This window comes from Alosa sapidissima, chromosome 18 (assembly GCF_018492685.1).
Source record: "Alosa sapidissima isolate fAloSap1 chromosome 18, fAloSap1.pri, whole genome shotgun sequence".
Lineage (NCBI taxonomy): Eukaryota > Metazoa > Chordata > Actinopteri > Clupeiformes > Clupeidae > Alosa > Alosa sapidissima.
In genome coordinates this window covers 20,525,796-20,542,427 of record NC_055974.1, presented here as the reverse complement: position 1 = coordinate 20,542,427, position 16,632 = coordinate 20,525,796, and the positions used below count along the sequence as shown (strand labels likewise).

The following is a 16,632-nucleotide window of genomic DNA, read 5'->3' as shown; positions in this document are numbered from 1 at the left end:
GTCAATGTCCTTCTCAACAGTAATGTGAGAGTATCCCATGTTTCTTCAATGAACCTCTGTTCTTAAGATGATGCGGTCTCTTGTAAATTCTCTGCTACCTGAAGCTGAAGCTGATTATCACTCCCAAAAAAGTGATAAATGATGGTTCACAGTTAAATAAGGAGTTGTTTCAACACCCCCCCCCCCCCCCACACACACACCCTACCCCACCCAACCCAACCCCACACAACATACATGGCTCGATTGTTTTAATTTTGCCTTTGAGGACCTCAATGTGTTACAATGTGTATAAATGATGATTTGATTATTTTAAACTAGGTTGAATGTGACGTATCACTTTGAATTTGCAAAGTATGTTTTCACAAGAACATACTTTGAAGCAACACAGAACAGACATCTCTTATGTATAATGAATGATTGCTCTTATGTATAATGAATGATTGCTGATTGAAGAATTGTGCAAAGGAGTTTCACACAGGCGTATCAGAGATTCAGACTTATGCAAGGAATCTATACCTGTGAAAAGATGTTTTCCTTTTGTTTAGCACAGGAAAACCAATAGAGTTTGGGGCTTTTGAATGACACCTGTGTTAACTGTTTTGCAAAAGGGTGTGAGAAATGTGTGAACCCAATGAAAATGTGTGAACACATTCACAAGAGATGACTTCTGCTGTGCAAAGAAAGTAGTCATGAAGACCAAGTGGGTTCTAGTTTACTTAAGCAGGTAAAAGCAATCGAGAAAAACTGTAATTATCTAAAACTGTTTTCACATGAGAAAATGTGCCAGAGAGTTAGCAAAATAGTGTAAGTGCAGTGAATTGTGCCTACAGTTGTGCAAAGTGTGTGTTACAAAAGTGCAAACTGAGTGCAAAGCAGTGTTTGTGCTTTTAGTTTTGCGAACTCAGTGAGTGGTTTTGCTATAAGTATTAATAGTTTTAGAAATTGTGCTATAAGAATCACAGTTGTGTTTAAGCATTCAGAAAAAAACTAATATTTTTGGAAACTTGTAACTTTTACTCATTTAAAAAACAAATACGTTTGACTCCAACATTTCCAATATGAGCATGAAGTAGGCTACTTGTTACTTTTTTAAGCACATTTGAAGTGATTATTTAAATACAATAATGCAATAAGAGTAGACCATATTGAAGTTCATTTTCAATAGAAGTTGAACTTGGCTGTGGTAAGCAGATTCTTCATCAGAAACTTTTCCATGATCATGGTGAACTTGGAATGAAATTAAACAACCACCTGACCTGTCATTTACTACTGTACATAGGTAGATTTTACATAATTAAACTGTAAATTAACTACTCATATTTGAGTTATCCTGTTTGGTATTTGGCAGTCAAACATGTATTTGATTTGTGAACAGATAACCATTTAAATTCTATTATTGCATCAATTTTGTTGCAAAGTTATGAAAATAGGTCAAATGTTGATGTTGGATGTAAGGAACTAAAAATCTGTTCAAGTCCTAGTCAGCAACCAAATGATGTACACCCTATTATTGACAAAATAAACATAACATTACAATACATTAAAAATTAAAAATACTTGTACTGTTGAATACTTAAAGGTGCTCTAAGCGATGTTACGCCATTTTGAAACTGAAATATTTTTTGTCACAAACTGCAAACATCACCTCACCATCTGCTAGCTGCCTGCAGAATATACACTATAAAAAATGTGGTTTCTGTTGACAGCCCAGGCTCCAAACACGGCAACAAAAACAACTTGGTCCAGCCTGGACCATAAAAACATAACAAACTGTTCCAGTCAATCACGACGAGAAGCGCACGACGAGAGCTTCAATTGTACAGGAGAGAGGGGGAAGGAGTAGCGCGCTAGCTCTCTGTTTTGTTTGAACGTCAACAGAAGTGACGTTACCCAACATCGCTTAGAGCCCCTTTAATATTGTAGCGTCGGCGCAAAAAGACAGTGTTAGCGTTCTCCCGCGAACGGCATGCTGGGATATGAGAGTGAACATTTGGGGGGTTTATGTCTTTATATCTCCTTAGTTTTAAGTGTAAAGTTAGTATCTTTAGTGTAACATGTTTCCCTTTTAGTTTTCCCTCATGTGTGATCCTTTTTGTGTGGGGGGCTGCGTCCTCCCCTGTATGTGTAGTGTGTGTGTCTGTTTGACCTGCCCCGTGTGTATTGTGTTCTGTATCTTGGTGTGTCTTGGTCTTGGTCTGTGTGCTCTCGTTCTCAGCTAATAAACCTTTTGATTGGACAACTGTGTGTGTCGCTATCGAATCGTTACAATATTTTTAAAAGCAAGTAATTCTGACTTAGCAACTTTCACTTGTATAGCCTATAATTAATGAATTAATTGTTTCTGCCTGGCTATACAAATGTGGTAGGTTACACATAATCTGGAATTAAAGACTACTGACTCATTATACACAGAAAAAGTGCTCATTTTCACTGACTTAATTTGAACAAGTTTAGTATGTATAACCTGTTAGAAGGTTCTACATTCAGTTCTGAGATATTCGAGCTTCAAAGTTTTTTGACAACTGCACAGTTCAGCCCAAGGTTCAAACTTGTGTACAGTAAGAAGAAAGCTTAAACCCATGGGTGCTAGGGTAGTGTCTTATCACTAGCTCAACTCCCAGCAGGCAGGCTACACCATGCAGGTAACCGAAGCGATCTGTTCGCGGAGCATATGCTGCAACAATTAGCCTCCACTATAATCAATGGAACTGGCTACACCAGACGTAATAGCATTGTGTGTATCTAAAAAACGTAGAAAAGTTTTCTATGCCCGGCTGTAAGGGATTGGGGAGGAGGTTCACTGATTGCACAATAACTGAACCCACTGGCTACCATTGCTTATGCACTACCAACAACTTGACTAATTCTAGCATTTACCACTTGACTATCCCCTTCTAACTAATACTTGACTCAATGTGAGTGGTACCTATTGCTGCACAGTGTACCTTGATTGTTTCCCTCGCTTTGGATAAAAGCATCAGCTAAATGACTAAATGTAAATGTGATGTAATGTAAATGTACCTTTGTCATATTTATTTCTTACTCTAGCAACTTAAATCACATTTTTTATTCCCTGTTAGAAACCTGATCTGACCACTTTGACTTGAGTCACTGAGAATCCAGTGAGGTTCACAGGAAATTTAAGGAGCATTGCAAATTTAAATTACAGTAAACAATATTACTGTCTGTTAGATCTAAGATTTTTCATATGATATTCAAAATATGATTCATATGATATTCAAAATACTATTTCATGCCCTTATAAAATTGTTATTATAATAACACAACCCTTTTGGTCACAAGGCTATATGCTATTCTATTTTTGTTTCCCATGAAATTAATTTCTTTATCGACTTATTTGGTCTTACCTTCAAGATGCACACTGAGATTTCAAGGCCAATATTGTGATGTCTGATTATGTCTCTCAACTCTACTAGTATGCTGTTTTCTGCTCTTTCAACTCCACCCACATTCTTTCTAACACACGTCAATAACCACATTGTTCAACAAGAAGCTTTAACTTAGGCCCTGTCCACACATAGCCAAGTAGTATGAATATGTATGAATTATAAATTATTTCCCCATTTAGCCAAATGGCGTATTCTGACACTGAAAATTATACCTTTTGAAAAACGCTACTGCTAAAATTGAGTGTTCCAGACATGACCAACAAGAAACACTTCCATGGCGTTTTCGTGCGTGGATGCCAAACTTTTGAGAAATGCTACAAAAAAAAAACAATAATGTGGACGGAGATTGTTTCAACTTCAAATATGCATATTATTTGCTCAGGTTAGTGCAGCCAAGGCCTTATTTTACTTTCATGACCTTTGCACTGTTGCTTCATAGATTTAAAGGATAATTCCCATACAAAACAAAAATATATTTGAAATATATTTTCACAATATATTTTTGAAATATATGTAAATATAAATTGGCCCAAACATATATTTTTGACACTTAAACATATTTTTTATTACATTTTATTTCAATATTTTGTTTCTATATAGGTGATTTTGTATATTTTGTTTCTGTGTGGCGATTTTTCACATAGATCTCTGTTTGAGGTCACAGAGTACTGTTGGGACGAAAAAAATATCTGTTCTACCTAGCTCGAGTTGCTGCAGCCAACAGCTAGAGCTACAAGGCAGCTACAGTGCTACACTCTGGGGGCTTTTATGCCCTTTTATACCATCTCAATTTTTTTTTTCCAGAATCCTAAATCCACCAGTTAGGAATTACTTTTAGCCTTAAGATTCTTTGGCCCAATCCAAAAGTCTGGACTCACAGACTCACAGACTTTGCTGCACAAAATTCGTAAGGGCTGTCCCAATGTCGCATTTCAAAGGGCGTGAGGGTTTGAGTACACACTTACCGAGCCCTTTCCGTGAATCTGCATCGATGCAGACTTCACCAAAGGGAATTACCCACAGTTCAAAGCGTTCTGACGTTTACCGTGGAGACCATAGGGAAATCTGGAAATTACAAAGGTAAACAACAGCACGACACATGTGCATGGTGCAAGTGTCAGCAACGTCTTTGTTATTAAACGTCGCCAAGGTACATGTGATCTCGTGAAGTGCTATCCTAATCCCTTTTATACCTATCTAAGCCCATGTGGCCTCACACACTCACTCACTCACTGAGATTAATTAAGTCTGTTAGTCTTTAGTCCAAAGTCCTGAGGGACTTTTGAGGGTATTTGTCACAAAATACTATAAGATTCCTAGTTATTTTCTATAAGGCATAACAAATGTTTAATTACCTTTGCCCTCTACTGGTATCATGCTATGCTAAGTTTTTTTTTTTGGTCTGATGTATAAGGTTTGCATAGACTCAACACTGTGAGACGTGAATAAAGGGGACCAAAACAGTCAAGTTAATTTACATTTACTGGGGTCAACAGGCTCACGTGTATTTCTGTAAGGATCCTGTTGGCTGATACTTGTAACATGTCAAGCCTTGTAAGGGGTGTAAAAAGTGATTAACTACTGCCAGATATATGCTCCCATAGTATGTGCTTTGTAGGTGTTTATACATTGCCAGAATTGGCAGGCGAGCTAATTCACTGCTTATTTTAATTGTTTTTGACAGGGGCATTGATGTAAAGATCAGGTTTATAGGCCAAGTATACTTGCGTATACAAGGAATTTCGTCTCTGCATTTATCTCATCCGTGACTTAGTGAACACACAGTGAGGTGAAGCACACACTAACCCGGAGCAGTGAGCTGCCTTGCTACAGCGACGCTCAGGGAGCAGTGAGGGGTTAGGTGCCTTGCTCAAGGGCTCTTCAGCCATGGATGTGGACATGGAAGAGCAGTATATGATCTCATAAAGAGAAATAGGCCAGATACATGTGGAATAGCTAGCTTGCCCTCTGTTCACACAACCATACACAACAGGGTATTTCAGCTCACCACATCCTGTTAGCATTAGCTGTGCCACATGACCTATTTACTGAATAGGAGATACAGTAGGCCACATACTGTAGGCACTAACCACAGAGCACAAATCACAGGCTGAGATACAAGAAGTTCAAGCAGAGCAGGGTACCTGGTTCAAGCAGGGCTCCATTTGAAGTCAAATACATGACTTGGAATGTGCTTTGAGCTATTATGTTTATTGAAAATGCTAAAAATTGGCTAGAAATGGCAATAGAATCAATAGAATGTGAAGAAATAAATGTGGGGATCTACACAGTCAGACACACAACATAGTCAGAGACTTGGAGACACAGCACTCAAAAAATCCTCCATAGAAATGCATGGGGCTAGTTTGTAACGCCAATATGGCCATTTTCTACACATATCCCACCCCTTCCTCGGCAAAACGTTGACATGTGAATACATTGAACCAATCATGTGGTGTGATGTGAATACATTGAGCCAATCATATGGTGTGTTGTGAAGACATCGTGCCAATCATGTGTTGTGAACTCACCGCTAGAGCAAGATTGGTGTCGTGAAGCCTTGCGCACGTGCATTTCTGCCGAATAGGATGCCCGATGAGTGCCCAAAAAGCGTTGCAATATGGCCAGAGCCGGACAGTAACGGAGTACATTTACTTGAGTACAGTACTTGAGTACAATTTTGAGGGATCTGTACTTTACTTTTCTTGAGCACAGACATTTGAAGTTATACATGTGCAGTCATTTATGCAGGCTATAGAGCCATGTTTCATTTCCAAGTAGTTTTATTTTAATTTGATTAAAAAAATAAAATGTAGTTCCTGAGAAAAAGGAAACATACACAGCAAATCACACAATTTTAAAAAACACATATGTTAAAGACACAACTGATGTAATGCTACAGAATAGCCTACGTACATCAAACCACCAAGATTAAACCCAGGAGATTTATCAGGGTTTACAGTATATTCAGGACCAGATGCCTCTTAAGCACATTTGATAGAGGGAAATCCAATAAAGCTGAATCAAAAACTTTATTAGAATGAATTCCAACCATTCAGGGAAAAAGTGCCATAGATCAAGACATTCAAACATTTCAACAGCTTGATAAAATAACTACATTATTTGCCTTAAAGGTGTACTTGCAAATAACTTTCCATCCAATCTTGTTTTTTTTAGCTGAACTTTACAACTGGCTGTGAAAGAATTTCCAGGGTGTTCAAAAAATTAACCCGACTACAGTTTTCAAAAAACAAAAACAAAGAATAATCAGTGATGGAAATGTATGAAAAGCATGTCTTGGTTTTTGCATCTTGCCTTTATTACAGTGAAATCAGATATATTCCTTGATCAAGTGCATGATGGGATCCTCCATAGCCCTCTCGACAGAAAAAATACAGTACTCCCACCATTCTCAGTGAAAAATGGAGAAGAAATCAGCCTTCTCCCCATCCTCCAGCTTGGCGTCCTTGCAAAATGGTGGTGGGATGAACACATTGGGATCGACCCCGAGCATGTTGTTGAAGTAGCTGTTCAAAAGAAGATAAAGACAAGTGTCAGATTTGCGTGCACTAAAGCATGAGCCGAAGAACACTCTGCGCTCCAAGGGCCTCCATTACACAATGCAATGAATGACAAACTCAATATGGATTTTTGGCATCTATTATATCTAGAACTGATACTCAAATGGGCGCATTTTTGGCATCTGTTATATCTATAACTGAACAAGTTGTCAGTACCTGTACTGCACCAGTACAGTGACAGAATAGTACAGAATAGAACAAATAATGGAATGAAAAAAAATAAAACATGGAACATGAAATTAACTAAATATGGTTCCAAAAGGTCTGAGACAATAAATAAAAAAATAAAATGAATGAATGAATGAATGAATGAATGAGTGAGTGAATGAATGAATGAATTCAGCAAAACAAAACATGCACAGTCCTGGTCTATATGTCATCAGTAGGGACAGCTCTTATTCTGATTTGTACCCCGTCACCTTCCCTTTTCTTCTCTTTTTGCCTTGTAAAACCACTACATTATGTACTTATATGCAACTCAGTTGTTGACTCTGCATGGTCCAGTTTAACCCCTCCATGGTCATCTTCCTGTCCCTTATCCAACTAATTTTCTTCCTTGTCTAGATATTGTTTGTTGTATTCAGTTTTCTATTCTGGCATAATGTGTGAAAACATTTGAAAATAAGACAAGGACGATGCATGATTTTGGCACTGGGTGAGCTTGTCATTGAAATGACAGCAAGCATTTTACATTGGTCAACAGTATGTAGTGATCGTGAAAAACAAACAAACAAACAAAACAACAACAACAACAACCACAGCACATTGTGATTTTGACTAACCTCACACTCATCCATCCCATATTCTTTGTCTTTACAAGAGCAGAGACGGGCAGGCAACCAAACTCAGTGAAGGACAGCATGTAATTGCCTAAAGGGAAGACAGAAAATTAGAAATGAGGAACATGAGATACATAAAAATGAAGTCAGGACAAAAAAACAACAAAGCAAAGAGCAAAGAATAGTAAAAGATTTTTTCTTACAATCGCTGTAGTGTTTACCTTTACTTGAAAACAAAAACAAGAAACGTTTCCGAACTCTTAACACAACAACACACCTGTAACACACAATTAGCCAAATAGGTAACATTTTTGGATGATTGTTAACATGAGTTTGCAACACTTTTAAACTCTTAACACAACAACATCCATAAAATAGTTAATTCGCCGCTCAAAACTGTATTTGTATACTACAAAATTTCAAAACACAAACAGCTCTCTCTTTATGCAAAATCTTTATCAAAACATGTCTTTCAAAACACTAACACATGCTTTTTCTATCCAAGACAAACATGCAGTCACTGCACACCAGCGCTCAAAACACTAACATTTCATGGAATATAAAAAACATACTGTTTTTAATAATAATAATAATAATAATAATAATAATAATAATAACAATAATAACTAGAATGTAATGCCAAAGGAATTACAATAGTGGATGGAAAGCTGCTAAAGTTGGTGGGGAAATTCCTGAAAAAAAAACATTAAATCACTTAATCTTTGAGTTCAATACAAACCCTCGTACCAAAAGACCTTGTGTGTCAAGGCGTTCTTGAGATATAACACTCAAGGTGTTTTTCACCTTGACATTTGACCTCCAACATCAATTCACTTCATCTTTGAATCCATACAAATACTCATACCAAATTTCAAGGTCAATATGTCAAGGCATTCTTGAGATATCGCACTCAGAGTGTTCATTGACTTGACCATTGACCTTTGACCTCCAACATCAACTCACTTCATCTTTGAGTCATACAAACACTTGTACCAAATTTGAAGCACATGCGTCAAACCGTTCTGGAGATATAATGCGCAAAGCATGAGATATGGCTGTGACTTTTATTTTGACACACGGGAAACACTTAAACAGGATGTGTAGTTTTAGGGAGCACCAGATTGTATGCACTAGAAGCTGAGACAGTTGATTTCACAGGTGACACCTGTGCCAGTGTTCTAATTAGCCCGGGAACTACTCTGGGAGCTTAACAAGCGCAGCTGCCTTTAGGCCATTATGACATCACAGCCTTTGAAGTCTAAGGGGGAAAATTGAGCTTTTTAACATTTTTAATCCCCTAAATCTCAAAAAGTATAAACTTTATAAAAAATCTGAAATAATAACTCTCTTGCCCCACTCCAGACCGTCAGAACGGTTATTTCAACATGTCTGTACGTTAAGCGGTTAGAGTCGCATTAATTCTTGAAAAGGTAAAAAGAAAAGGTTATAATAAGAAGAAGAAGAAGCCAGGAGATTTCAATATAGTGGATTCCATCCACTATAATAATAATAATGTTTCAAATGATTGTCAAATGTGGCACCTTTATACTTTCTACAAGTAAATGAGTCTTCTTTACTTAGAATGCACAGTAAAAAAAAATAGTGAGTAACAGAAATGCTGCAGTAAATTTGTATTCTTTGCATACTGTAACCCAGATACATTTTTGAGGTTGTGCTTTGTTGTGTTCATAGCCTACTGTTGTTTAGCACAATTCAATCAGGTGCACTTAATGCAGAGAGAGAAGTAAGACATCCAGTCTTGCCACTCCACTGGAATGCTGCTCCCAACACCATGGAAACCAGTTATGTCAGTATCAGAATGACAAAATTCTGAGCACAATGTCAGACTTGGGCAAGCTGGAGTCTGATGTAGGTTGACCAAAAAAGAATAACAGTTCGAGGCAGAGTGAGCAATGCTGGATGATGCCGCGTTTGTGTATGTGTTTGCTTCTCCTTAACAAAATTATAATAAAGTAAAAAATGGTAATTCCACTACGCTTCTGGCTAAAGTAGAGATACAAGAACAATCATGGGAGAGGATAATGGGAGAGGACCGATCATGCCGTGAAAATTAAGGGATCACTGGAGCACACAGATGTTGAAGTTGCTTGTTTTTAGTTTAGATCCGTGCAGCAAAAAACATCAGCTGCACCGCTCAAAAATAAAAACAACTTTAGCAACTTCAACATCTGTGTGCTCTGGTGACCCCTTCCTTTTCAAAGCAAAATTATATTTAAGCATCAAACAAAACATATTGACGAGGTAGCTCACTGCTCCCTTCAGTGGTCCACATGGTGTTTTGCTATTGTTTGGGGGACAAGCTGCCCCCACTCTCCAGGTCACAGAGCTAAGGCTGTGTAAGACCAGGTTTTCTTTACAGTGTTCTCACAGAATGGAAAGCTAGTGGACTGTGAGGATATTCACTGAATGTTACAAAAAGGGTTACGGGTTAGAAATCACGTAGCATATATATACTTTTTTGATCCCGTGTGGGAAATTTGGTCTCTGCATTTATCCCAATCCGTGAATTAATGAAACACACTCAGCACACAGTGAGGTGAAGCACACACTAATCCCGACACAGTGAGCTGCCTGCTACAGCGGTGCTCGGGGAGCAGTGAGGGGGTTAGGTGCCTTGCTCAAGGGCACTTCAGCTGTGGATGTGGGCATGGGAGAGCAGTGCTCAACCACTTCCCGCACCCACATTTTTCCTACCCTTCGGTTACAAGCCCGAAGCCCTAACCAGTTAGGCCACGGCTGCCCCCTCTGCCTAAAGGCCCGTCCATGCAAATAAATAATAATTATAACAATTCTCACCACTCTTGTCAGGCATGTCCCCCCACCAGGAGTTGACCAGCAGACCCTCTCCAGGTCCCGAGGAGGTTCCCAGGACCACCTGGGAGACGAAACTGGCCGCCTTGGGCACCTCCATGGGGTGGAAGTCAGACTTCAGGGCCTTCTTCACGCAGGTCTTGTCATGGTGGTTGATCTCGTACAGGACTTCCTTTAGATTATGATGTGAAGAGGAAGGGAAACAAAGGCAGGCCGCATGTCAGGTGATTTGTGGGTCACAGACGATGGTTCACACAATTGAGACAGTTTAACAATGGGTTCACGTTCCCTTTTAGAGAAGATTTAATTCCCGTTGGACAAAACCAAACTGTGTGTGTGTGTGTGTGTGTGTGTGTGTGTGTGTGTGTGTGTGTGTGTGTGTATGTGTGTGTGTATGTGTGAGTGAGTGAATGTGAGTCCCAGTGTGTGTGTGCGTATGTGTGTGTGTGAGTGAGTGAATGTGAGTCCCAGTGTGTGTGTGCGTGTGTGTGTGTGTGTGTGTGTGAACGGTTGTGTGTGTGTGTTTGTGTTATAGTGTGTGTACATCTGTATCTGTGTTTGTCATGTGAATGATGGGTGCTGCAGTTGGAAGAGTTTGCCACTGGAGATGGCCTTATTTACCTCCTGGAAGAGCATGAGGGCATCGTAGGTGAAGCTCTTGTTGTTGTAAGTCCCCACTTCTCCCAAGTGGATACGCTGGGTGATGGCATCATAGGCATACCCCCCAACAGCCCACAGTTGCTCATTTTGGGTTCCCTGAAAGTGGAAGGGGTGCACGAAGGCAAATGACTTTACCATTGCAATAATATTGACATAGATTTTACACACAGACATTGGTTTGTGGTGGTTGATAAATGGGTTTATGGGAAGGTTGTTAAACTTACCACAGTCATGCCTCCGGTATAAAGAGGTGGAGACCCTTAAACATAACAAGAGCAAATTTAAGTTAGATTTAAGACATACAGATAGTGGGAAAGACACACACCCACACACCCACTTTTTCCCTCCTTCTCTCACCCCCACCCTCCTTTTTCTTTCTTTCTCTCTCTCTCTCACACACACACATTTCTTCTCACACTCAGACTCTCACTCGCTCACTATCCTCCACTTTCACACTTACTGCAATGCTGCGGTTTTTGTGCAGAACAGAAGCCTACAGCCAGGCACATGGCCAGGGTAATCCAGTACGTCGCCTGCATGTTTCTAAGCCTTCAACTTCACTCTGAACACTTGTACACAACCTAAAGAGTCCTCCTCTTAGCCTCAACCGCCTGCAGTCTGCCTCTCTCTCTGCTCTCTCGGGCTCGTCTTGCGAAGCTGCACTGCACTGCTGCACTGTAAACAATGACACAGGGAAACCGACAGCCAATCTCTAACGCCTCCACTCCCCTCACTTCCTTATTTATGCAAACCAAGTCCATTCCAGGACTCCACTTTCCGGGTTTTATTCCCCTTCACATTTTCCATGAGCCAGAGCCTTTCACCTAGATGTGCTTTTATTGTACAGGAAAGCTGATGACCGATAAGACCAAGTTATTTTTTTGTTGTCTATCTTAGTTTATTGTGTCTTTATAATAAAATGATATGTTTTAGGAATAAACTGTGCAACTAAGGAATATGACCCTCTGTATTTCTCTGGTGTTTTAAAGTGGTTGATTGATAAGATCATTCACTCTGAGGTCATGCTCCTGGTGATTGTAGGCTTGTAACAACATGGTAGGGAAAAAAATGTTAGCAATAAACCATACAACTTCATACAACTAAGATCCTTGATTGGTTGCGAAGATCATTGACTATGAGGTCATAAAAGCCTTTATTTTTTCCTTTTGTTTGCTAGAGGTGTGTAATGGCATTGATGTTGAGAGTGCTTGACTCTGACCTCTGATAAGAAAATTAAGGAATTAAATCATACAAGAAGACAGAAAATACATTTGTTACTAAATAACCATGGACTTCTTATTTGTTGTTAATGTTGTCTTTGTCTTTGTCTATGTATTTTAATGTCTGTGTGTTGGTAAACATTCTGTATAGAAAGGTGATGCACGAGGTCCAGTCACAGAGAAGAAGTACAATCAAGATAGTTTATTTGGCTGTATACAGGAGAGAGGCACACACAAAGCACATGGCACTTCAGCATATGCGTCTCTGACCTGACACAGAATTATCCAGAGTTTAAATACATAACAAATCGTGGCAAAGCATCGATAACCATATAGTGACAATGGCAGAGTCAGAAGATGTCCAGGCTATTGTCCCTAATCAATGACATACAGTACATGGCATTTGACAGGAAACAAGCAATCAGTAGTGATATTAAACCAGACGCCATACATTGTCCCTGTTTGGGAACACAGTCCATATATCACAGAGACATGACGAAGGAGCTGACTTTAGTGTCAGGGTGATCTACTAATGACAAATATAACATTAAACCACATGTGAATATTGGACGTAATGCTGTATTCCACTTTCTCTTAGTGTGAAGCACTTAGCTATTCTGTTCTAGTCCATTATATTATATACTATAAGGGGCGCTGCTAGAAAATTTGGGCAGTATAGTAAAACAATTTTTTATTTGTTTTATTTTTTTATTTGTCTTTGTCTAGTGCGGATTAGAAAGAGCAATGACATTCTATTTCAGAATTTGTCCTTATACCCCCTCTAAAACAGCACATGGAACACATGTATTTTACTTTAATAATGTGAACAAATCAGTGGTTTACTCTGTTGTCACATGTGATTTAAAAACATCCTAGAAACGATTGTAAGATTCAAAATTCTTCCAAGATACCTTATCCTTGAAAATGTTCAATTTCATTGATTTGCTATAGAATTATTCTGAAATCAGAACATTCTGGAACACTTTGTAGATGACAAGTGTAGCAAATCATGAATGGATATAGTCTATTCATGGGTTTCATCAGGTCCCTTTCCACAGGTGTATTACAGTAATCAAGCACCATGTAGTCTGCATTCATAATCTAGGTGCTTGATTTTATACACCTGTGGAAAGGGACCTGATGAAACCCATGAATAGGACACAGAACACATGACAGCATTCAGCAACATAGAGTGGCAACATAGCTACATAATGCAGGCAGCATATAGTGGCTTTCTCTGGTTAAGCAATAACCTTAAGCACTTAGTCAGGGTGGTGTGTGGTTTTTGTGGGTTTGAAATGTTAATTTTTGGAGAGTGGTTGGACTGTCTTTAGAGGTCATTGAACAAGGAGAAAAATGATGTCTCCATTTTTTTTACCTGTTTCAACCCTATTTTTTTAAAATTGTATATTTCACTATAATTAAATCCATAAATTTCACCTAAATCACTGGCGATGAATAAAGTTCACAAAACAGTTATTTTCAACAGTATAATTGTATGTCAGTATTATGATTGTATGTCAAACAATAAGAGATAAGATCAATAACCAATCAGTTTCACAAAATACACATACTCCATTGCTGAAAGATAGCAAAAACATAAAAGAATCACAGATGAGACATCGAACAACATTTAATTCATTTACATATACAAAACATATTAGATCTCACCTCCACAATTTCAAAATCTGCAACAAGTCTACTAAACCCTATTCACTCACCTTCTTAAGACTACTCTCCCCTTCCTGGATAATGTTTTGAATAATTCAATGCCATCAGGGCATGTATACCGCAGTCGTTTAAGACATCTGTTATTAAGCCCTCCCTCAGAAAACCTTGCCTTGTATCAATACTAGTCCTCCTGGACCCAGCGCTGCCTTTGACACCATAGACCATGACATACTACTTAGGCTTGAAAATTTGATAGGCATCAAAGACTCAGCACTCGCTTGGTTTAGATCATACCTTCCTAACCGTCAACAATTTGTACAGGTCCATAATAAACCATCTACCCAGATTATGGTAAAATATGGAGTGCCTCAAGGCTCAACACTGGAGCCCCTGCTGTCTATCAGATGATGCATAACTATACCTCTCCATAAAACCTGATGAATTAATCCTGTTAGCCAAACTTGACACATGTATAAGAGATATAAAGACATGGATGACGAATAATTTCCTGCTTTTGAACTACTATAAAACAGAAGTCATGGTTTTAGGTTCTAAAAAGATGAGGGATATCCTATCCACATCACAGGCTACATATAGTGATCTTCCACTGACCTCATCCACAATTGTTAAAAACCTAGGAGTTATAATTGACCAGGACCTAGCACTAAATAATCACATAAAACAGATCACCAAAACTTAATTTTACCATTTAAGGAACATTTCAAAGATAAGGAAGTCCTTATCCTTACCAGATGCCAAGAAATGAATCCATGCTTTTGTCACCTCAAGCAAGGATAGACTATTGCAATGCTATTATGATGGCTGTAATAATACCTGTCTAAAGAGCTTACAGCTTATACAATGGAGCTGCTCTCACACACAAAAAATATGAACATATTTCCCCCATCCTAGCATCTTTACACTGGCTACCTGTTAAAAGTCATTGACTTCAAAATATTACTTATATCTCTTGTTTGGTTGCCTGCATTGAAAGAGGTCACCTCATGAAGACGCTCTTTTGTCTGCTTCTGACAGAAGAAGCACTTATCTATGCTGGTAGCAGCTGCTGCTGAACAAGCGTACAAAGTCCCTCTAGATGGACTTGATGCAGTTGCAGGTGTTGCTGCAGGTTCAGAAGATGGTCTACCATGTCTTTTCTGAAGACACTGAGTCCTGCCTGCTTCACATGATTTCTAGTAGAGAATCGTAGCATGCTGCAGATGCTCACTGTTACCGGTGGATTTGTAGCAGTTCCTGTGCCAAACTGCTTTGTTCTGTTGTAAAATAACTGCACTGTAACAATAGCCTAGAAATCTAGACGCACCCTAGCGGCGGCAAATTAATTTGCTCATCCTGTACGTCTAGTATCAAACCATAGGGATTTCTATTGGCTGACGCCGTGGACGTCATCCAATCACAGCGCTCTATTTTGTTAGAGTCTTAAGGCGGGCTTAACAGGATAACGACAGTCCTGCGACGGTGAACAACAAGGAAGGTGGCTATGGCTAATGCAAGGATTAAAGTTCTCCGTCGTACGACGGATTTCCGTCAATTTGATTTTAGAAATGTCATATTTGAGATCGATGCAGATCCGATGAGAAAAAAAAGGAGGGGGGGGCACCTTTGCTTTTCCTTTTTTAAGGCAACTACAAATATTAGGTCCGATGAATTAATGTGTGTGATGGTAAATGTTTAAAGACCTAATAGTGTTCTTGAGAACTTTCTGTGTTTCAATCAGTGACCGCACAAGAAGATAGCCGACGTCAGCCATGAGTTTCGCTTTGTTTATTTTGTAGCTACACGCTTGTCTCGGGCGTTTGCTTAAAAAAAAAGAACACGTATGGAGGACTATAACGGTCTTGACACAATCGAGACAGCTGATGAGGTTGGCCAATCCGTTTAACTTTTTTGGATATGATATTGTGAGCTCTATGTGCGTATTCGGAGAAGAAGCGTAGGCTGTGTTCTTTTCAATGTAGACAATTTTTTATTATCGCAAACTCTTATCAGGGGAGGTCATTCATTTTGGGTGTCACCTATGACTTGAACAGATAGCCTGCTATGCCACCCGATGTAGGCTACTGTTATTGTTACAGTTTTTAATCAATGCAAACATTATGTGTAAAGCGACGCAATATAAACCGTGGCCTATGCAATTTATTATCCCGTCTGTTATGACATGTACACCAATGTTTTTCACAATGCGACGGAAGGTTTTGACTGAGCGTGTTAACATAAAATAATAATAATATTGTCATCATCGCGAACTGTTGAGTAAAGGGGTCAGTCGTGTTTGTGACGCACAGACAGCCTTGTAGCCTATTTTGCTTAGGCCTCACTTTTAACGACAGTAGGTTGTAAGTGTATACTGACAAAAAATAACTATTTAATTAAAATAGTCAACTTAAAACTTTGCTATGAAATATTTTTAATTTATAGCACAAAACCATAACCAGTAGGCATATCAGAACCTCGCATA

General features: G+C 38.9%; 1 protein-coding gene across 1 annotated transcript; it reads right to left on the bottom strand.

The window, feature by feature from the left end:
- Positions 1 to 6,423: 6,423 nt before the first annotated feature.
- epdl1 (ependymin-like 1) lies at positions 6,424 to 11,979 on the bottom strand. Its single transcript, XM_042069676.1, has 6 exons — positions 11,723 to 11,979; positions 11,487 to 11,521; positions 11,224 to 11,358; positions 10,588 to 10,774; positions 7,774 to 7,861; positions 6,424 to 6,937 (listed from the first exon to the last, which is right to left on the bottom strand). The coding sequence occupies exons 1-6, from the start codon at positions 11,799 to 11,801 to the stop codon at positions 6,823 to 6,825; spliced, it is 639 nt and encodes a 212-aa protein (XP_041925610.1). The 5' UTR covers positions 11,802 to 11,979; the 3' UTR covers positions 6,424 to 6,822.
- Positions 11,980 to 16,632: the final 4,653 nt, after the last annotated feature.

Bases quoted from the DNA above. Each gene is read 5' to 3' on its own strand.
- epdl1 (XM_042069676.1), bottom strand. From the start codon at position 11,801: ATGCAGGCGACGTACTGGATTACCCTGGCCATGTGCCTGGCTGTAGGC. The intron at 11,359-11,486 runs GTAAGTTTAACA...TTCCACTTTCAG, and splicing joins ATACCGGAGGCATGACTGTG to GGAACCCAAAATGAGCAACT. The intron at 7,862-10,587 runs GTGAGAATTGTT...TCTTCCCTTTAG, and splicing joins GGACATGCCTGACAAGAGTG to GCAATTACATGCTGTCCTTC.